This window comes from Sinohyriopsis cumingii, chromosome 16 (assembly GCF_028554795.1).
Source record: "Sinohyriopsis cumingii isolate HCF-2022 chromosome 16, ASM2855479v2, whole genome shotgun sequence".
Classification (NCBI taxonomy): Eukaryota; Metazoa; Mollusca; class Bivalvia; order Unionida; family Unionidae; genus Sinohyriopsis; species Sinohyriopsis cumingii.
In genome coordinates, this window is record NC_142976.1 from 43,412,891 (window position 1) to 43,436,116 (window position 23,226).

At 34.4% G+C, this 23,226-nt stretch overlaps 1 protein-coding gene across 13 annotated transcripts in view; it reads right to left on the reverse strand.

Moving 5' to 3' along the window:
• Window positions 1-23,226, reverse strand: part of LOC149780323 (GATOR2 complex protein WDR59-like) — a 180,227-nt gene that overhangs the window by 18,353 nt on the left and 138,648 nt on the right. For 5 of the 13 annotated variants that reach the window (XM_089937186.1, XM_089937188.1, XM_089937185.1 and 2 more), the window contains one exon: window positions 4,337-4,466. In XM_089937186.1, the coding sequence (XP_089793312.1) occupies window positions 4,337-4,466 (130 nt within the window). Of the gene's footprint in view, window positions 1-4,336; window positions 4,467-12,248; window positions 12,303-16,135; window positions 16,220-23,226 lie in introns of those variants that run through there. The other 8 variants (XM_089937181.1, XM_089937182.1, XM_089937180.1 and 5 more) reach the window with 4 other exon arrangements.

Here is a 23,226-nt window from a genome sequence, read left to right on the forward strand (position 1 = left end):
TTCCATCTTGTTGTAAAACATTTTATCATTGGATGACCCCAAAGTGAATAAATCCTTGAAAGATAGATGGATGGACAGAATATTCTGTTTGAAGGGTTGACCCTTCCTCAACAAGGAATTAGTTGGAACACTGAGCCTGCTGGGGATATGTCTGATTTGGACTATTATATTCATTTGTGCACACTACTGCATAAAGTCCTATCTGATCAATCAAACATTGTTATAAATATTATTGTGTAAGTAATATAATTAAACAACCTTACACTGACCTACTAGTTCACAAATGAAATTAAACATGGCAATGTAACCAAGCAAAATGAGTACGAAATAAAAAGCTTTCTCCGACAGATACAGTTCACTGTGGAGAAGCAAGTTTCAGAGTTTGTAGTTTTCTCAAAATCCGGCTTGGATGGTATCACTTCTCATTTTTTGTGGGAAGGTCCCTCAGTAATATGCACCATCAGTTATAGTACAGTCTATGCTTTTGGACCCAGTTGTGAGCAAGATGTCAAGGGAAAGGTGTACACTATGTAAGCATCATTTGTATAAAACAATGAAAGGTATTTTTTTTTAAAAGGTGATCATTTCTAACTATAAAGGCCTTCATAAAATGACATTTTACTCAATATTTGTTAAACCTTGTTAAGGGATTTCTGAGAAGCCATTTTAAGTTTATGATTTTTACTTTTAGTAATTGGGGGCCCCGAGTGGCAGAGTGGTCTAAAGCGCTCTCCGTTACGGATCATTGCCATCTCACCTCTGTCTGCATGGGTTCGAGTCTCGGATTCAGCCAACGTGGGTATATGAGAAAGCTTGCCAGTAGCTTCTTGTGGGTTGGTGGTTCTTTCTGGGGGTTTTCGTAGGTTCTTCCTCCACCATTAATACTGGCCACCATGTGTAGCCTATCATGTGCTGAAAAATGGCGTTAAACCCTACAACAACAACTTTTAGTAATTGTGGTCATATGTTGTGGGGGATATGCCTTTTGTATAAGCCTGAAAGAGTTTTATTAAAGGATGCTTACTATGAATGAAAGTCGATAAAATTACATCAAGATATTTTTTTAGAAGAATTTGTTTAAAGATTTTGTTAGTTTTTTGCAATGGTAGCCATGTCTGATGGTATATTAACACCATCTACACAAACTTTAAAGGCTTTAAGCCATGTTGCTTCTCTCAAATTTGGTTACATTCTTTGGAGCAGTATTTGAGAATTCATTTAAAGATAACCCATTTACCTTGACAGACCTCATTCTATCAATCATTTTCTAAATTCCAATCTGTAATTTTAGCCATCTGCTAGAGTATGGCATACCCATGGTTCATATAGTCCAGAAGAATCTTTGTCTAATGGATTTTTCATAGAGTTTTCAAGAATTTCCAAAAATTTTAAAGAAGGATTTTTATATACAGCAATTAATTTCTTTTAACTGCATAATTAGGAACAAATATAGAAAAACATATAAATAATAAGTAAACCAATACAACAAACAGATACTGCTCCATCTGATAAGTACCTGTGTCATGAATCATGGATACTGCTCTATCTAGTAAGTACCAGTGTCATGAATCATGAATACTGCTCCATCTGGTAAGTACCAGTGTCATGAATCACCTGTTTTTTTTCCATTTTATTTATTATTTTATGAAAATGTGCCAAAAAAACACCCAATAGTTTTTAATTTAAAAATTATATATATATATATATATATATATATATATATATATATATATATATATATATATATATATATATATATATATATATATATTAATGTTCTGTATTTTCTATGAGAAATTTGAAGTTGGGGGGAAAAAGCAAGGAATTTTTTTAACAAAATTAATCTTTTCAAAGATGAAACAAAAGGTTTTACAATTAAAGAAATTTTCAAGACAACCCCTCAGATTTAAGAATTGTTCAAGGTTGAATTAACCAACAATTAATAATTAATCAACAATGACAGCTGCTCTACCATTAACAGATCTGAAGAAACTTTAAAAGTGATCATGTAGTTATTTCTAGTGTCAATGGTCCTCAAATTATCTGACACCCAAAATTCTATACAAAAAACAGTTTGCACAAATTGACTGATGACAAAAATCATCTTCATATGTATTCCTTCATCTCTGTTCTGACTATCTTATATTTTATTTAGTGTGATCATAAACCCAACTGATTTATTGTATTTGTCAACAGTTCATTGCAACAGCCAACTCAAGGGAGTCACATGTAATGGCCTCACTCTTACTCATTCAGATGCTTGAACAGAATGCAGTAGCATTCTCAAGAGATATAGCAGAAAATCCTGATTAAATGAAGACTGAAGTGCCCACCCTTACAACTGTGAATGAGGAATATCAACTTTAAAAAGTCTGAGTGTTTGATCTGGATTTTTAACATACCTTTGACAATTTTTCAGTCATATCGCTATGATGTCTGCAGTGTGGCAGTTTATAGTGATGTCTAGCATTGGGGCATCATGCCGCAGACACATAGCATGATGTCCCACCCAGTCATATTATTTTGACACTAGGACGACCAGTCCTAACACTAACCTAACCTCTTAATGCTGAGCACCTAGCGAGGCAGCTGTTAGTACCATTTTTATAAGTCTTTGTTATGACTTGGCCAGGTTTGAACCTGCAACCAACCACTAAACCATCAAGTGGTCTAAAAAGTCTGAATCTGAGCATAAAATTTGGAATACTGTGCATTTTTTATTCACCAGTTTTATTTTCAGCATAAAAGCTCACTGATTCAAAGTATTTTTTTTAGTTTTAACATGCTTCCTACATCTTTCCAGTATGTGACATGCTGAAATCCAGAGAGAAAAGACTGCAGGGCTGGTCAAATCTCATAACCCAATGCCCCTGACTACTCCTTTTCGACGTCAGGCAAGTAAAATCTTCCAAGTCGCTAGTCTGGGACAAGTGCTCCTTTCATATTTTAAAAAGGGCCATGCACGCCTGTATTTTCATTTTTTTAATCACTTTACCTACCTTTATCTGGCCAGTCATACCCTTGGGGCATACTGAACACTTGTTTACACCCCTTTCACATGTCTACATTTTCCTCCTGTGACCAAATTACTAACAAATAAAAAATGTCGCACAAAACGAAGAGGATATGGTTATTTAGCCGTATTTTAAGTGACTTTGCTGTATTTACTCAAACAAGATCCTCACCAATGGCTCACTCTGATTTGAATCCTGCAAGATTAATTAAATTAATAAAAGGATTTTGCACAACAAGATATTCTTTATGAACTGACTAAATGACAGCAATGATTCTCTAATTTTTATTTGATTATACAGAGGATTAACTTCCATGTGCAAATATTTAAATAATGAAAACAAAAACGCTAATGAGACATCTCTGTTCATATATAAATGACAAAACATGTTATATTCACTTTAAAAGTAGTTGTCAGGCAAGATAATATTTGTTCTATTGATAAAATGAGTTTGCTAAATTATTTTTGCAAGGATGGTAATAGGGAGGATTCAGAGAAGGAAAATTCATGTGAAAGTAGAGATAAAATTTAAGATTGCAAATGAGTATTAGGTAACTATTTCTCCCAAGAGAAATAAGTCAGAATCTGTGGCAGCAAAGTGTCAAATAGGACATAATGAAAAGACAAATTTTCAACTGCATTAGGTTGATTGCTATCCTTGGCATGAATTTATTGACTTAGAAGGTAAGATGTTTTATGGTTATTGTAAACAATATCCCAAACTGGCCATGGGTTGGAAATTCAGTGAGAGTATTTGACATTGGCTTGTTGCACTTTCTCATGCAAAGGCAGCTTTGGCAAATAAGGGGGGCAAGAACTGCAGCCAACCTTACAAGATTAAATATGTAATGAACAACTGATAAAGACTGAACATCTGTCTTGAACACAATACCAACCATGTAAAATTATATATATAATTAATACATGTAACATGTCTACCCCAGTAATAAATTTCATTAAATCGGAGTGAAGATGCTGAGCTCTGAGTGAGTTTCTGTCTATATATTTCAGATGACATTATATACAGTGACCCACTTCTTTTCCATAAGAACAATTGTACCCTATTTCAGATCTGGCATTTTCATTGCTCCTTAAAGTTCAATTTATACAAAACACATGACTGAAAATACAGGAATCTTGTAGAGTACCTGAACAGTCCATGGTCCCAAAACTCTATACCGTCACTTAAGTATGAAAAGGGGTCATTGTGACCAACTCTTTACAAGGATGAGTTGTACTTTTCAAGATGAATGCATATATGAAGTATCACAGTAAAATTTTAAAGTATCAAAATAAAATAAATAAAGCATAAATTGACCATGCCTGCAATTGTTTTCATGCTGTTGTTTTTCATTCTGAATAGCTTTTTCTTTTGGGTCACCATCTTCTGCAAACCTGTAGTCATCCATTGAGAAATCTGACCAGCTGTTGGACCGTTTTACTTTTTGAATAGCTGGAAAAATATAGATAGATAATTCTGAGTATTACAAAACTTCAAGGATATGAAGAAACTTTGTTATATTGTATTCAACCTTTGTGCAGAATACTCCCAAATGCAAAATAGTAAACCCATATTTACTACTATACATTGTACTGGCAGATCTGGGTCCACAGTAAACCCACATCTGCTACTGTACAATATAATAGTAGATATGGGTCCTCAGTAAACCCATATTTGATGCTGTATAATGTACCAGTATATCTGAGTCCTCCGTAACCCCTGTCTACTACTGTAGAAGGTACTGGTAGATCTAGGTCCTCAGTAAACCCATATCTGATACTGTATAATATACCATCATATGTGGGTCCACAGTAAACCAATGTCTGCTACTGTAGAATGTACCAGTTGATCTAGGTCCTCAGTAAACCCATGTCTGCTACTGTATAATATAATGTCATATCTGGGTTCACACTAAAACTATATCTGCTACTGTGCAATGTTCAAGCTGATTTGGGTCCTCAGTAAACCAATATCTGTTAGTGAATTGTGTGTGTGTGTGTGTGTGTGTGTGTGTGTGTGTGTGTGTGTGTGATTTGGATTTTTAATGTAGCTTTAAAAAAAATTCAGTCATATAGCTATGATGTCTGCAGTGTGGCAGTTTATAGTGATGTTTAGCACTGGGGCATCATGACGCAGACATGTAACATGATGTCCCACCCAGTAACAATATCATGACACTAGGCTGACCAGTCCTAACACTAAACTCTTAATGATGAGCGCCAAACGAGACAGCTGTAAGTACCATTTTTATATGTCTTTCGTTCAACTTGGCATGGGTTCAAACCCACGACCTTCCACATCCAAGGTGGACACTCTAACCACTATTCTACCGGAGTGGTAAACTGAATTATGTACCAGGAGATCTGGGTTCACAGTAAACATGTCTCCTACTATATAATGTACTGGCAGATCTGGGTTCATGATTAACCCACATCTCCTAGCAGATCTATGTCCACAATAAACCCATATCTGTTTACTTTATAACATAACGATAAATCTAGGTCCACAATAAACCCATATCTGCTACTTTATAACATAATGGCATGTCTGGGTCCACAGCAAGCCCACATCTAAAATGTACTGGCAGATCTTTTGTTTACCATAAACCCACATCTGCTACTGTATAACGTACTGGCAGATCTGGGTCCATATCATTTACCTGATGCTATAAGCAACTTCAATTGTGTCAACCTGGTCACACAGCCATCAAGCTCTCTGATCAATAAAAATTGTACTCGTGCTCAAATTTTAGAAATTTTAACTTTATGTAAATTCATTGTAGGGATATCTTAGCATTAATATCTATACGTACAAGCCAAGTTTCAGTAAATATGGTTTCAAATGTTAGAATCCTGGGTCAATGTTCATTTTTTTTGTGCTCAGGCATTTTGGTGGTGATGGGGTCAGATCTGCCAGTGCATTAGATCAGGATCTACAAGCATGTCCTATACACCTGGACCGATGGTCACTAAGCAATCTGAACATTTAAATCGTTCTGAATTTCTTTCTTTGTATTTATTTTATAACTTCATTCTAAGTGAGGTTTGAAACATGAAAATTATGTAGGTATCTTAATATATGATTCTCTCTGTATATATATATATATATATATATATATATATATATATATATATATATATATATATATATATATATATATATATATATGTGTGTGTGTGTGTGTATATATATATATATATATATATATATATATATATATATATATATATATATATTAACACACACACACCATATGCATTAAAATTAACATGGCTTTTTAAAGTGCTGGTATAAAGCAATTTGATATATCAATACTGTTGACATATCAAACTGCAATCTACCATGGTGCATTAATACACATATATAAATACTGTGTCAACATTAGGTTATATTTCATCAATAGGCTATCGCTTCTATATTCTCTAAACTTGTGATGAATTTTAGCTAATTAATCATTAGCACTGTAATAAAATAATGATAAAAATATCAGTAAACCCCATCTTCTAAAAGAATTAAACAGGGTGCAGAATTCCATTGAAATCCTCTCTCTCTCTCATGCAAATGGAAGATAATATGAAGAGTGAGAGACAAAAAGAAAATGTACTTGCACCAAGTAACCTACAAATACCTGAGGCTTTATAACGGTCAGGTGTAAATGTTCCATGGGATTTTAATATAGTGTTCACAATACCAATTATAAAGTTGCAATAGCCTGTCAAGACTTGTATGGTACGTTTATTTGTATGGAAGAATACACATACTGTAATCTACTTAATGCTTTGTTTCTTTATATTTATTTATTCATGTTTTATAAAACCTATTACTAGTAATATGGGTCTAAAAACCTATTATTTAATATTAAAATATCTGAAGGCTGCTCTACCCTCTCTCTACATTTCTCAATCACTGTTTGGGGTGGAAAGAGAGCAGACTAATTAACCAACAAATAAACGTAGCGATGGGCAGCGAATCAATGCCTTTTTGTACATCTCACCAACCCTACCATGATCTCTCTCTCTCGACCTCCAATGAAAGATACCAGTGAATTCAGCTAAAAAATGAGCATGAAGTATTTTCACCTGTGTCATGCAACAATGTTTCTGGACTTATGAATGATGGAAAAATGCAGTCACATGTATCAATGGAGAGGGAAAAGTTAAAAACGGAGGATAGAAACAATTGTATGGTTGGTAGCAATGTAAATTAAATCATAATAATGACTTATGAGAACTGTAAATACATTTAAATATTTGAATCACCTCTTGCCGGTTCCTCATTCCAATTAGTTTATGTTTCCAACTTTCATTATGCGAGGCAGTATGTGAAAGCTGGTGCATTCACTGTTCAAGTATTTAACCATGCCATGATGCTGTGTTTGTAGTGCTCCACTTTCTTCATTTAAATCATCTTTCTTGTTTAATTCCTACACGTCTTATATTTATTTAATCAAAATGAATGAAAACAGAAGTTCAGAAACTGAAAGAAACCAGTTATCAATTTGAAAAGGACATTGTGATTATTTCTGAAAGGTCAAAAACTACATTTTGAGTGGGCACACAGCACAGTGTTGTACAGAGTTCATTCATTTGGTCAATACACAGTTGCTTGTAGTCAACCTTAACTGTGTTGGAAATGCAAGTATGTGTATTTCTATGTGACATAAAAAAATATACGTATAGTATATATGCTGTATCTTTGATATACCATGAGATGCATAAATCTTTCACTAAAAGAGAACTTGGCAAGCCTCATTTCCTTTAATGAAATATTAATGAAACATTTATACATCTTGTGGTATATCAAGGATACAACATACATACTATATATGTCAAATTTCAAAGGTCTCTACCAACTCCAAGTTTGTTTTGGAATTTTGGACTTTTAACAGATTTTATTAGTGCTTAAAATTTTTACTATAGAGCCTGGACCAGCAGTCAGAAAACAGTTGGAGTACAAAAATTTATCTCTGATTTTAAATTCCACAGTGAAATTTGACATGGATATGAAAGTTAAGATCATGCTGCAATTTTTGTAAATTAAACTTCAGTTGGAAGAAAGTTCTAGAAGATCAAAATGTTTGAAATCTCAGCAGGAGTTAAATTTTTTTTGCTCAGACATTTTCTTGAATACAAGGTTCAGTCCTGTAGTCATGAAACATCTGACAACAAAAATTTAACTCCTGCTCATGAAACATCTGATCACAAAAATGTAACTCCTGCTCATGAAACATATGATCACAGAAATTTAACTCCATCTGATCATGAAAATTTAATTCCTGCTCATGAAACATCGGATCACAAAAATTTAACTCCTGCTCATGAAACATCTGATCAAAAGAATTTAACTCCTGCTCATGAAACATATGATCACAGAAATTTAACTCCATCTGATCATGAAAATTTAATTCCTGCTCATGAAACATCGGATCATGAAAATTTCACTTCTGCTCATCATTTCAAACTTTTCTATCTTATTTATCTTTTCCCTAGTATGTGTGACTTGGATTCTTAATGCAGCTTTAACAATTTTTCAGTCATATCACTACGATGTCTGCAGTATGACACTTTATAGTGATGTCTAGCACTGGGGCATCATGCCGCAGACATGTAGCATGATGTCCCACCCAGTCACATTATCCTGACACCAGGCTGACATATCCTAAAACTAACCTCTTGATGCTGAGTGCCAAGCAAGGCAGTTGTTAGTACCATTTTTGTAAATCTTTGGTATGGCTCAGCCAGGGATCGAACCCATGACCCTCCGCATACGAGGTGGACGCTCTAACCACTAGGCCACTGGAGCGGTCTCACATAACTTTTCCCTAGTTAGGTTAGAATCAAGAAAGCTGGTGATTATCCTGACTTGTCTGTATTTTTAGTGTCAGGAAAATTTAGATATTTAAAAATTCTAAGTTTGATTGCTTAGCCTAAGTCTGTGAGTATGAGGCCTGTATAAAGTTAAACTGAAATCTGTCAGTTATAGTTAATCAAATGATAGATTATTTCATAAACTGAACAGTACTTCATTATATATTACCCAGGACAAACCATCACTATTTAAGCCTGATAAACAATTTCCATTGAACAATTTTTCTTTTATATTTAAATTTATTTTAAAATATTTGACTTAACTATGGTTTAGGGTCATGGTTAAGGTTAGGTACACAGTAATTTCCACAAGCAAAGAATTTGTGTAAATTATGCAAGGAAAGGAAATTAGCAAAAGCAGTAATAAAGAATACAGTTTAAGTATGCAGTTGATTATTCAAATATTTTTTGTTGTTGTTAATATGGATGATCAACAAAATTTTGCACAAAAAAGAATGACACTCAAATACATTCATTATGGTTACTATGATTATACAATTCAAATTATGACTTGCATAATTACAGAATGAGTTGCTAATGCAAATGACAACTAAATAAAGTATACTTCAATATAAAAGAAACATATTCCAAAACCATTATTTTAAAATTAGGCAATTTTAAAGTGAATTAAATATGATATTTTGGGAATAGAAAAATCATTAAAATTGAAATCAAAATATTATATCATACTGTATAAAAAGCAGTACAATACAGTGTGACCCCACTATAACATGCTCCATTATAACACAAATACGGATATAACATGGTCATGGTGTGGCTCCCAAAATTTCATATACATGTATTTTTCTTGTACATGAAAAAAATTCTTTCTTAAAAGTATGAAAAAACAAAAAGTTTATTATCATTTGGGGAAAAGATCGCATATGAATAATACCAGACAATCAAGGTGTGGCTCCTGAAATTTTATATGTATTTGTCTTGCACACGAAAATATAGCATTTTTCTTCTTAAAAGTATGAAAAATAACATGTAAAAAGTTTATTCCGGGATTGTGTAGGGCTCACCAATGTCACAAACTTGGATTTATTTTCCTTTATAGTGGCAAAATATGGTAATTATTTTCATTGGCGACATTATTGGCTGTTTAAACTTGTATACAACCATTGGTTTATAGTGGAGAAATTCAGAGGCCCCATGAAAGGAAGCCGGAAACTTTATACAAAATGCATTGAAATTTATCTATTATTACATAAACAAATTATTTGTCCATATTTACAAACAGTCTAAACAGTGCATTGTTATATCATAATCCGCTTATCTTGACATCTAGCATGAGTACTGTATGTTGTGAGATATCCGCTTTTTTTGTTGTTGACATTTCCAGTAACGGATATCAACGGATGAGGCATTATCTCGTAATCTATCTTTCATTGGATTTTTGGCCGCTTGCCAGTAATTAATATATTTACACAGACTGACATTTGTATGTGGATGGGAAATAAAATTTGTCTTCTTTTCACGTAGAATTAAATCCTTCACAACAGTCACATTTTCTGTAATAATCCCTGCCATCAGACCAGAACACCTGCATCTCTATAGTTCACTGACCCTTTGTTAAATTTCTGATGCATGCGTGGAAAGCAGCATCACTCCGCTACCACCAGTGTTGGTCTGTTCAATAGGCAGTGAGGAGCAGTGAGGAACAGTAACTAGAATAGAACAAATGATGGCCAATTCCTTTTTTATAAAATGTTACCTCTGAAGCACCGATTGTTATGAAAACATACTAAGCAAATGGAAAAAAGATCAGTCTCAATCATGCAATATAATTATCTGATGTTGCCGCCATTATAAGAAATGGGCATTTGCTTGGTTCTCCAAAGCTGTCCTTTAGTGGTAACTTCAATAAGGTATGCATCCTTCATTAAAGAAAGCCAACTACAATCTTCAATAAAAACAAAGAAACTTTCTTCAGAGGAAGTAAGTACCAAACTTAAATAAAAGCAATGGAATCTGTTGTATTTTTGCATTTCCAATGTGACTGGAAAACGTTAACTATGCCTTGAAAGTTTCCATTTTCCAGAGAAAAGTTTATGCTTACGAACACTACCAATGGTAATGGTGCCTTAAAATGCAAACTAACTTTTACCGACTTAGGACGTACTGAAAAGTAAATTTGCTTCGTCATCCGTTACATGACTGTGCTATGTTTTCCCACTAAATTCAGACATATATGACCTATGACAAAATTATTGAATATTTTAAATCTGTGTGATTGCATATTTTCAATGGAATCACTTGTATTGTGGATTCAATGTATGTGATTAGATTCGCGGGTGAGTACACAATGTTGATTCATGCTATACATTAGACATGTATATATAAACAGTATACACGTACTATGTACCAATGTGTTGTTCTCTAAATATGGTGAAATATTATATATGCCTTTTCTGTTTTCACTACAAGTGTACTGCTCATTTAATATGCATCGATGTAAGATGATAACTGTGCTAACGAAGCATGTATTTTACCGCCCAAATTTATTACCTACCTGCCCCCCAATTTTTGGGGGTACATGCATCATTTTCTTCAGCTAACTGACCTGGTTGCTTATAACATGTTCGGGTTTTATGGCTCCCAACTACTGTGTTATAGCGGGGTCACACTGTATATTAATTACTACTTATTTGAGTTTGCATGAAAACATTGACATGCATTTAGTTTGTACATTTGTGATATTGTTTTAAAGGCACATCAGCACAATAATAACATGCATTTAATACTGAACATTTCTGAGTGTGATTAAAGAAAAAGTTGTTTTCTAGGACAGCACTGATGAAAGTGGTCTTTCTAGCCTGTTTTAGGTGACTGCTACAACCTGTTCCCTACTTTCTCTGGAGTGCTGCAACCTGTGCCCTACCCTCTTAAGAGTGCTGCAACCTGTGCCCTACCCTCTCTGAAGTGTTTCAGCCTGTGCCCACCCCTCTCAAGAGTGCTGCAACCTGTGCCCTACCCTCTCTGAAGTGCTTCAACCTGTGCCCACCCCTCTCAAGAGTGCTGCAACCTGTGCCCTATCCTCTCAAGAGTGCTGCAACCTGTGCCCTACCCTCTCTGAAGTGCTTCAACCTGTGCCCACCCCTCTCAAGAGTGCTACAACCTGTGCCCTATCCACTCAAGAGTGCTGCAACCTGTGCCCTACCCTCTCAAGAGTGCTGCAACCTGCACCCACCCCTTTCAAGAGTGCTGCAACCTGTGCCCTATCCTCTCAAGAGGTTTAAAATATGACATAGCAAAATTTAACATGTGCAATTTTCAGCATCAACTTGACAACATTTAACTCTAATTTTCACCTGCAGTGCAAGAATATCAAAAACACATTGGTGCAAGACAATACTGCACTTACAGTATTCTACCAGGCAACCATCACTCTGCCCTGGCAAGTAGTCTGGAGACAATGCTGGATGATAAAGATCAGGACAATGATAATGATGATGACTATAAATGATGAAGATAACAATGCTAAGATGAAGCTGATAACAATGAAAAATTTATGTATAAAATGACATTAAAATAATTGCTTTTGGATAAATTACACCCAAAGTGTATCCTGACAATGAAAGGATGAATTATTTTTCATGCACACACTACAAATACTTTATAGCTTCTCAAATAAATGATAAAATTCTATGAACAGAGTGAATTTGTGTTAAACTGCAAAATAACATCTTCAAAGTCCTTCATGCATAAGAAAATTCACTAGAGAAGGATAAATAATTAGACTTACCTAGAAATGAATAATGTCCCAAAAATACAAACACCTCTTCCATTGCAAAATTTTAAATTTACAGAAAAAAGACCTCTGACCAATTAGAAAATGTGTGAAAATGACTTATATGTGCTCTCATTTTATGTAGAAAGAAAAACCTTCTTGGTTAATTATTTACAATTTTCATTACAAATCTATAAAGATAATGGCAGAGCAAAATAAATAAAATTCCTGAGGAAAAGGGTTTTGTAAAAAATATAATTCTATTCACCACATATGTAAATGACTTCCTTAAGCTTATGTCATTGAATGTCTAATAACAGACCATAAACAACATGCACATGAACAAGACCAATGAAACTGAAGAACACATACCAATCTCAATGAACATTGGCATGCTTGGGTAAAACATGACTTTTAATAGGCCAACCAAAGACAACCCTGAAAATGATTACATGCATTTGCTGTGTTGATCAATATGATTATACTGTGCAAGATTATTAAGACATGTATTGGATAATAACACAATACAGTGTATTAATGTGATGAATCAGATGGTTTGCAAGAAAACCCCAGCTATTCAGACTTTTGGGCCAACTTTTTTTCAGCCCTGTTCTTACAAGAAAGCAGAAGCTCACATGATATCTCTGCTTCTGTGATATGATTCAACAATTTAAGCAATGTTAAGAACACATTAGAATGTAGGTCACATACATCCAGTTTTGACACACCACACTTTCTCATCTCAATATGCACCTATTTTGTAACAATAAGTGGGAAAGGAAAAAATACTGGAGTTCAAATACCTATTTATTATATAAAACTGAAATGGAAGTCGGTTACAATAACCCAAGTAGGTTACAATAACCCAGATGAGTTATACCACACGTTTTCATCCAAAGATACACCCACAATTTAAATTTGGTCTCAATGGGTGTATTCAAATAATAATTACAGCCAAGATATTTCCTACACGGGTGTTAAGACTAGAACTGTTAGCAGTTATTTCCTACAGAGGTGTTAAGGATATATCTGTTAGCAATTATTTCCTACACAGGAGTTAAGACTAGAGCTGGAACAGTTATTTCCCAAATGGGTGTTAAGACTAGCATTATTTGTAATTATTTCCTGCATATGTGTTAAGACTAGAGCTGCTAGTGCTTATTTTCTATACAGGCGTTCAGACTAGATCTGTTAGCAATGGGTGCTTCATAAAAAGCCCTTCTCACTAGTATTTGCTCCTTTAACAGTTATATGTGTTGGGAAACCAAAGTCGGCAAGGATGGGCTTCTCCTTTAATGATACCATGGACTGATAGATAGCCAACTATCTTCAAGGATTCTTAAAAAGAAGCAACATCCCAAGTAAAGATATAAAGTTGTCAAATGGAATCAACAGGACAGAACATGTAAAAGAAACATCTAGGTCAGGGGAAAAAATCCAGGTCTATGAAACAATGTTCATAAGAAACTGCATCTAAATATCTTGAAAAGCTATTACAAGCAATATCCCATGCAAAGATATGACACTGATTAACTCTGTTCAAAATGTCCTTACAAAGGTAGCACTAGTCAATTTTGTATGATTGTCCATGGGTCAAATATCTCATACATTACCTCCATGCTCTTCTCTTAATATTTCCTGCTGTATCAATCTTCAATTCACAAGGTGATGATACAAGTGCAAAAACATCTGAATCACAAGTCTGAGGGATTCTCATGAGTTGCAATGTGTGTGTGTGTCTGTTTCTGTGTGTGTCTGTGTGTGTCAGTCTCTAAAGGTAGTAATCACAGATTCTCTAAAAAGTGTGCAAGACACATTTGAATGATAATGTTAACGTATATACATTGGAGAAAATGGAGGAGGGGAAAATGTGATAGAAATTTCTATACTGATCCTTGACCTTGAAGATATGACCTTCTAGATGGTATATGACCCACCTTGTGATGATAATGCATAAGCATACCAAAATTCATCTCTTAATTTCAAACAGCTTGAAAGAGTGGAACCAAAGGTGTAATGAATGTAGATGATATGTTTCCTGTTCTTCAAGAAATAAGCAGCAAATATAAAATATCAACAAATGATGATACCTGATTTAAAAAGAATGGCAGTGGTAACAGGAGAGGTTCAATAGTGCAAGACTACATTACATATTCAACTCTTGGGCAGCTTACCCTACTTTTTGGCATAATGACACTGCAAATGAGATGGTAAATCCTTTCAAATTCTTATTCAAATTGAATAACTACCTCTTTCTTTTGTAAGACACGATTTTTATTCAACAGAACTTTATAGTACCAAAGAAAACTACAGATTACCATATTGGAGTTAATTAATGATGAATGAATGTAACAAACCAAAATCAGAATGTGATAAGAAGATTGATGAGCAGACGTCCTGCACTTTTTAAAAGAAAATCTCTTCATATGCACTACTTGCTTTATAAGTTGAGTCCAGCTGTAAACTGCACAGACCCAGATCTGCTTTCGTTAATGGCTCTATGCAGTTTCTTAAAATTAATTAGTAGAACAATCAATGCTGAGCTTGATATGCAGGCACATTATGTGATGGCAGATCAGGGTCTCTATTCTTTGGAGTTGGACTCTACTTACACGCTAGTACAGATGGTAGTTCCAATAAGAAACAATTCTGAAGATGATACTTCCAATGCATTAAGAAAGAAATGATTTTGAAGATGGACTTCCAATCAGTAAAAAATGATTTTGAAGAATCCAAACAGTTCAAGTTTGAAAAGATATTGTAAATGAAGTGGTTGTATATGCAATTTGGCTGAAATGAATTTGCTGAAGTGAAAAAAGTCCAAGTTAGTGTATGGCAATATGAATGCAATATTGAGGTGATACATGGTTTGAAATAAAGAGATAATGATCAATACAAACATAATCATAATGAAAAGGAACTTTATTTCAACTACCCTGATTTGAAAACTACCAGTTCTTGGGAAAGTACTAATGAAATTAACTCAGTAATGATGGACTCACATACTGTTGAGTTCAGCAATAGCTTGTCAAGTACTCTATATAATTGCTTATAAATTGAGTCCAACTGCAAATTGCACTGCCCAGATCTGCTACCACATAATGTGCCAGCAGATCTGGGTCTGTGCAGTTTGCTAGGAGTAATCAGAAGAATAAACAACATAAACCCTGATCTACAGGTGCATTATGCTATGGCAGATCATGATCTTTTGTTGTTTGCAATTTGACTCAACTTATAAGCAAGTACATGTGGTATACAATCAACAATATATTCTGACATGATGTCATGACTAATGGTCCTATGATATCTCATCCTAATACACTATTAGTGTTGATATGTCTTTTGACCAAGTCTGTCACCTCCTGATCTATTGGAAAAATATTAAGCCTTTACACCTGATGGTAGCAGGAACTGAACATCTGAACTTAATGGTGCATTGCAAGTGCTATACCACTACCTAACCCCAGTCTTCAAAGCAAAGCCCCAATGAAAAGAAAAGGACAATGAAAGAAAGCTGGGCCTACCTGTCTGGAACATGGCAGTGATATTAGGGTTAGATGGGACCTCTGTGAGAGTGCTCTTGGATAAGTTTTTTTTGCGGCCAGCTGAAATAGGTGCATTTCATGAAAGTGTGATCAAAAGTGATGAGAAAAATATGACATGAATTAGGAATTAGCTGCAAAGCAACATGTTTGTATGTTTTCAGAAATGTTGCATTGAATAAAAAGCAATGCTACAGGAGAATGATGACTTTTTAAGAAGAAAACTGGTTTTGGCAAACATGAATGTCAAATGAGGTTTACTAACATGATGAATAAAAGATGGAGGAAGAAAGTAACATTTTAATAACTCAAACATCACTAGAATTACTCACTTAGCTCTTGAATAAGAACTTTCTAAAACCTGAAACCTTGTGCAACTCAAAACAACCAATAATGTTAATAAAACAACAAAAATACAGTAGGCATGCAGCAATTATAATTTTCAAAGTTCTGTTATATTTCCTGCAAAACTGAATAAGTAACCATTTCCCAACCACCCCAACTCCCAAATAAGACATCACTTGAATGTAGTGAATAATGCAACAAGAGTCCTCTAGTGGAAGCATATGGCAAACTGTTGAGGCCATAACTTGGAAAGGTTTTAAAACCATAAGACTGAATTACACAATTTTGTGGGTGTCAATTATAAGATACGTTTCAATCACATGATATCTAAATGCACATAAATGAACTGACGAGACTTCTATTAAGCAAAGATGAACTACCGGTAGTATGGAAAGCCAACAGCCCGTAACATTAAAACAAGTATGTGAAATATTTATATGTTATTGCTGTTGGTTGTCCATATATATCAAAATAAGGATTATCCATTCTTAACTGGAATCATGAATATTACATGAATATTTCATGTCAAAATAAAGGATTACTCAGCTTCTAAAAGAAATACCAGTATCCTTATCTTAGAAAGACAGGTTAGGGCCACTGTTATTTTTAGTAAATGTTGTTGTTGTTGTTGGGTTTAATGCCATTTTTTCAGCACAAGACAGGCTATACATGGCGGCCAGTATAACTGGAGAAGGAAGAACCCTGAAAAACCCCAGAAGAACCACCGACCCACGAAAAGCTACTGGCAAGCTTTCTCACATACCCATGTTAGCCAAACCAGAGACTCGAACACATGAAGACAGAGGTGAGATGGGAGTGATCCGGAATGGTGAGCACTTTAGACCCCTTGGCCACTCGGGGTTCCTTTTAGTAAATGAAAACATTTGATTTACTCAAACCATTTCCAGTCCCCACTCCACCCCACCCTGCCTCATGTTTATACTTAGGAATTTATAAATTATTGAAATAAAGCTTAGAATGAATGTTATGATGCTATGTATGAAAAATATTTCTTCAAACAGACAAAGCAAAGCTGTAGAATACTGATCAATGAAGATGAAGGAACCATCAGGGTAAATACCAAGTACAAAATTGTATCAAATGAAAAATAATGAATTTAACTTGGTTAATACTAAGAAACTACAAAAAAGTTTCTGCCAGGATAAAAATGATCATAAAATATACAATCAATACAAAATTTCAATCTCCATTACTGAATTAACCATAAAATGGAATTTTCAGACAAAATTTCCCTATGCTAATGCAGTGAAGAGATTTATTATATTTGAAAAGTGGGAGAATTGTAATTACCTCACACTTCGATATAGTTTTTCCATCTTTCGACCCATCAGTTTTATATCTGAATGGTCATGTGACCACTTGTTACAATCCTCAAATAGCCCTTTAATTGTGGATACTGATGCAAATTTATTACTTTTTGTTTTTATTTGTTTTAAGCAACTGGTCTCCTGATTGAACTCTCAGTGCTATAGGAGTCCTGATGGGACTCTGTGCTGAAAACCTGACGAAAAGTGGTGTATGGATCTTGATTTTGAAAATCTTTAAAAGACTACTTTATGAGCTAGTTTACAGCGTGTATCCATGTTTATTATTATTGTGTTCATTTTTTTGTATGACATGTGACCAAGTTTGCAGTTCTGTGAATACTCATATTTTTATTTCCTGTTTATTTGCATATGACTGTGTATTATGTTGGAAATAACAGAAATGAAACTAGTTTGTTTCAAGTAGTGTTTCTGTTTCGTTATTTAATAAATAACGAATTAAAAAGAGGTATTTATTGATTGAAATAAACACCTGTTTCTGAGGCTGTAATATTATATTATCGAATAGCGAGCCAGTGATGGCATCAGAATGTTACATAATAATGACCAGTACTGTTGGTGATATGCACATACCTCAAGTTAACCATCTATTGTGCAATGTAAATACCTCTTTATCTCCATGCACAGTATAACAAGATGAAACAGGTTCATATTAGAATTTCTCATCGATATAAAAAAACAACATATAATAATATAATAACTATGTTACATCTGATATGAAAATATGAACTGGTTTCCTATAAGCAAAACTGAATCCTTAATAGTGTGCAGTACTACTCAGAAAAAAATGTTTTCGAATAGAAATGTAGTAGAGTATAATTGTTAAAAAACACATAGATGTGAACTGTCTAGATCCAGATAAACACATGGATGTGAACAGTCTAGATCCAGATAAACACATGGATGTGAACAGTCTAGATCCAGATAAACACATGGATGTGAACAGTCTAGATCCAGATAAACACATGGATGTGAACAGTCTAGATCCAGATAAACACATGGATGTGAACAGTCTAGATCCAGATAAACACATGGATGTGAACAGTCTAGATCCAGATAAACACATGGATGTGAACAGTCTAGATCCAGATAAACACATGGATGTGAACAGTCTAGATCCAGATACACTGCTGGATGTGAACAGTTTAGATCCAGATAAACACATGGATATGAACAGTCTAGACCCAGATAAGCACATGGATGTGAACAGTCTAGATCCAGATAAACACATGAATGTGAACAGTCTAGATCCAGATAAACACATGAATGTGAACAGTCTAGATCCAGATAAACACATGGATGTGAACAGTCTAGATCCAGATAAACACATGGATGTGAACAGTCTAGATCCATATAAACACATGGATGTGAACAGTCTGGATCCAGATAAACACATGGATGTGAACAGTTTAGATCCAGATAAACACATGGATGTGAACAGTCTAGATCCAGATAAACACATGGATGTGAACAGTCTAGATCCAGATACACTGCTGGATGTGAACAGTTTAGATCCAGATAAACACATGGATGTGAACAGTCTAGATCCAGATAAACACATGGATGTGAACAGTCTAGATCCAGATAAACACATGGATTGAACAGTCTAGATCCAGATAAACACATGTATGTGAACAGTCTAGATCAGTGCTGTCCAACCTTTTTGACACCATGGGCCACTGAAAAGCCGATGGCTGCAGCAGAAAACTTAAAAGCAACGACTATATATCTGCTCGAACTCTGGCGGGCCATTTAAAATCAGCCCGCAGGCTGCATGCGGCCTGTGGGCTACGGGTTGGACAGCACTGGTTTAGATCCAGATAAACACATGGATGTGAAAAATCTAGATCCAGATAAACTGCTGCCTAATGTACCAAAGATCTGCATTTCAAACAAAACAACACAGATCCTGGTCAGCAGCTGCCATTATGTGATGGCTGATCTGGGATTACACTATTGTTCACAGGTGGGTGAGTAATGTAGTTCATGTTAATAAATGCCACAAATTCATTACAGTAGTAAATCCAAACTGCTATCACACATGCAGACATATACAGTTGCATACCACTATTAAATAAGTAATACTGTTATGTCTGGATCAAGACTGATACTATAACAACAGTACAGTACATTAACAATACAAATCTATCGCAGTACCAGTGAAACTAAATACATGTAGTTATAACTATGTTGTTCTGTAGCCCACAAAAATTAAAGGCATGACTGCAGATAATAAATTATTTTTATTCTTACTATTATTATTATAAAAGTAATACAGATATCTCATTGGCCTTGTGAGCTATATATTTGGTATTTTTCAGTTTTCTACACCATATATACTCACTTATAAGTCCAACTGCCAACAGCATACACCCTGATCTGCTGAAGCATGATGCGTTTGCAGACCAGGGTCTTTGTTGTTTATCTACTGATTAGTCCTTACAAACTACACAGACCCAGATCTGTCAGCGCATTATGCAATGGCAGATTTGAGTCTGTGTAACTTGCAGTGGGACTCGTCATACAAGTGTGTATATACATTATATATTTAACCAAACTTTTTACAGGTCCTTAATCTGAGAAACTAAAATAAATATTGATATGAATGATTCATATATAACTCTCCTCTCTTCTTATACTACTCTTCAATTTAAAACCATTACAGATATAACTTGGCATCACAATGGACACTATAACCAAAATGAAATCACTGATTTGAACTGGGGCAACCAATGTATTCCATTAACGGTTGAAAGAAAACAGCATCAAGTCTTGTAATATGTCTCATGTTCTATTTCAGATATTATTATTATTAAATCCACAACGCCATGGAATAAAAAAATTAATTTAATTTTCATAATCTAAACTGCTACACATTTAAATGGTGTTTACTTCTCTCTTCTGAACAAATATAATGTACAGTATTCATCCAATTTGTTTTCATTCTCCTTGTACTGCAGTGTGTTGCATTTGCAAATATGTATTACAACTACTGTTATAATGAGAGAGAGAGAGCTTTATATAAATATTTAAGAAAATATATAAATAAGCATATATACATGCAGTGTCCGATTATATATAATTTATGTATCTGTATATTTTATACTGACATTAGAGGTTTTCATGCATTCACACTTTTTTTACTTTGAGTTAACACAAATTTCTGTCCATTTTACAAAAAAAAAAAACAGAAAACATTGTACATCTGCCAAGACATAAGGAGGATATTAAAAAGAACTCAGGAAAACTTAGACAAACAACAACACTGTAAAGGTCCTTTCAAGGCATGAAACCTTCTTTCCTACCAAACATTATTAAAGAAGAATTTGCAAAGGCACCCTTTTCTCAAAACTCTAAGAGCAAAAGGTAAAAGTCAGTCTCAAACTCCAGAAATTTTAGGACTTTATACAACATAGTGTCCAATAATGCTGATATCTCACTGTATATAATACTGTGTTCAATAATGCTGATATCTCCCTATTAATAACTGTTCAATAATGCTGATATCTCACTATATACAGCACTGCATCCAATAATGTTGATATCTCACTGTATATAATACTGTGTTCAATAATGCTGATATCTCCCTATTAATAACACTGTTCAATAATGCTGATATCTCACTATATACAGCACTGCATCCAATAATGTTGATATCTCACTGTATATAATACTGTGTTCAATAATGCTGATATCTCAGTTTATGGAACACTGTTCAATAATACTCATATCTCACTATTAAAAACACTGTTCAATAATGCCAATATCTCACTACATACAACACTGTGCTCAATAATGCTGATATTTCACTGTATATAATATGGTGTTCAATAATGCTGATATCTCAGTTTATGGAACATTGTTCAATAATGCTCATATCTCACTATTAACAACACTGTTCAATAATGACGATATCTCACTATATACAGCACTGTGTTAAAAAATGCTGATATCTCACTTTATATAATAATGGAGTTCAATAATGCTGATATCTTACTGCATAGAACACTGCATTAAATAATCCTGATATCTTTAACTTTAAGATCATTAATTAGAAGTTTTGAATTTTTTGTGGTAAAAATGTTTTGAGAATATGAGATAAAGCATTTGATATTGACAACTGTCCAGTTGCTCACAAAACAGTAAAGTTCAGATAGGAATATTTTTCAATATGCGCCTGTTAAAACATGACATAACATGGCAACATGACTGTACAGATCTGACCCTGGGTGGCAGGATTACACACTGTGGGTGGCAGGATTACACACAGTGGGTGGCAGGATTACACACACTAGTTGGCAGGATTACAGACACTAGGTGGCAGGATTACAGACACTAGGTGGCAGGATTACAAACACTAGGTGGCAGGATTACACACACTAGTTGGCAGGATTACAGACACTAGTTGGCAGGATTACACACACTAGGTGGCAGGATTATACACACTTAATAAGGACAAAAGATAGTACTGCTTAAATTTATTAAAATCAATAAAATCTTCAGATTCTCAAACGGACTGAAATAATGCTGAAGCATTCTTTTTGGACATGATATATATAAATTAAAATTTGGCTCAGCATTTGAATTAATAAGTTTACTTTATCACTGCCCTTTTCAATTCTCATATCTTTTGCTCTTCACTGCAGCAGTGCTGTGACATCATCTATGTTATTCAAGAACGTCACAATGAAAAAACAAGCACTTAAGAGGAGATTTGGTTGAGGGAATGTGATCAAAGACCATTCAACCCTCTTTTTAAAGGCCAAATTCACAAGTGAAAGATAGATTTCAATTAGGCCCAGTCTGAAGGTAACTACCATCAAGGAAAGTTTATTCTTATAGGAATTTGTCCATTGAGTTTGACTATCTACCTGACACAGATACTGACAGGTGAAGTTTGATACCTAACTAATCACCTATCAGTGTCAGTGTCAACTGGCTACAAGTATATGCACTACAAAATTATCCAATAGGAATTTATACAAAGAGTGATATTTTTTTGGTAATAGAATTTATACAAATAATGAATGCCTTTTACACTTATGTCATGCAAACTTGTACTGTCATCATTTAATGACTGGTAATAGTATTTGCCTGTAATGTATTTTGACTTCTGCCAAAAACTCATGATGAGATATTCATTGTATGGTCACTAATACCCTTAGAACTGTCATGAGATACCTAATGTACTGTCACTAATACTCACATATCTATTATGAGATACCTACTGTACTGTCACTAATACCCACAGAAATGTCAGGAGACATATATTGTATTATCACTAATACCCACAGAACTGTGATGAGAAACCTACTGTATTTTCACTAATACCCACAGAACTGTCGTGTGATACCAATGGTACTGTCATGATATACCTAC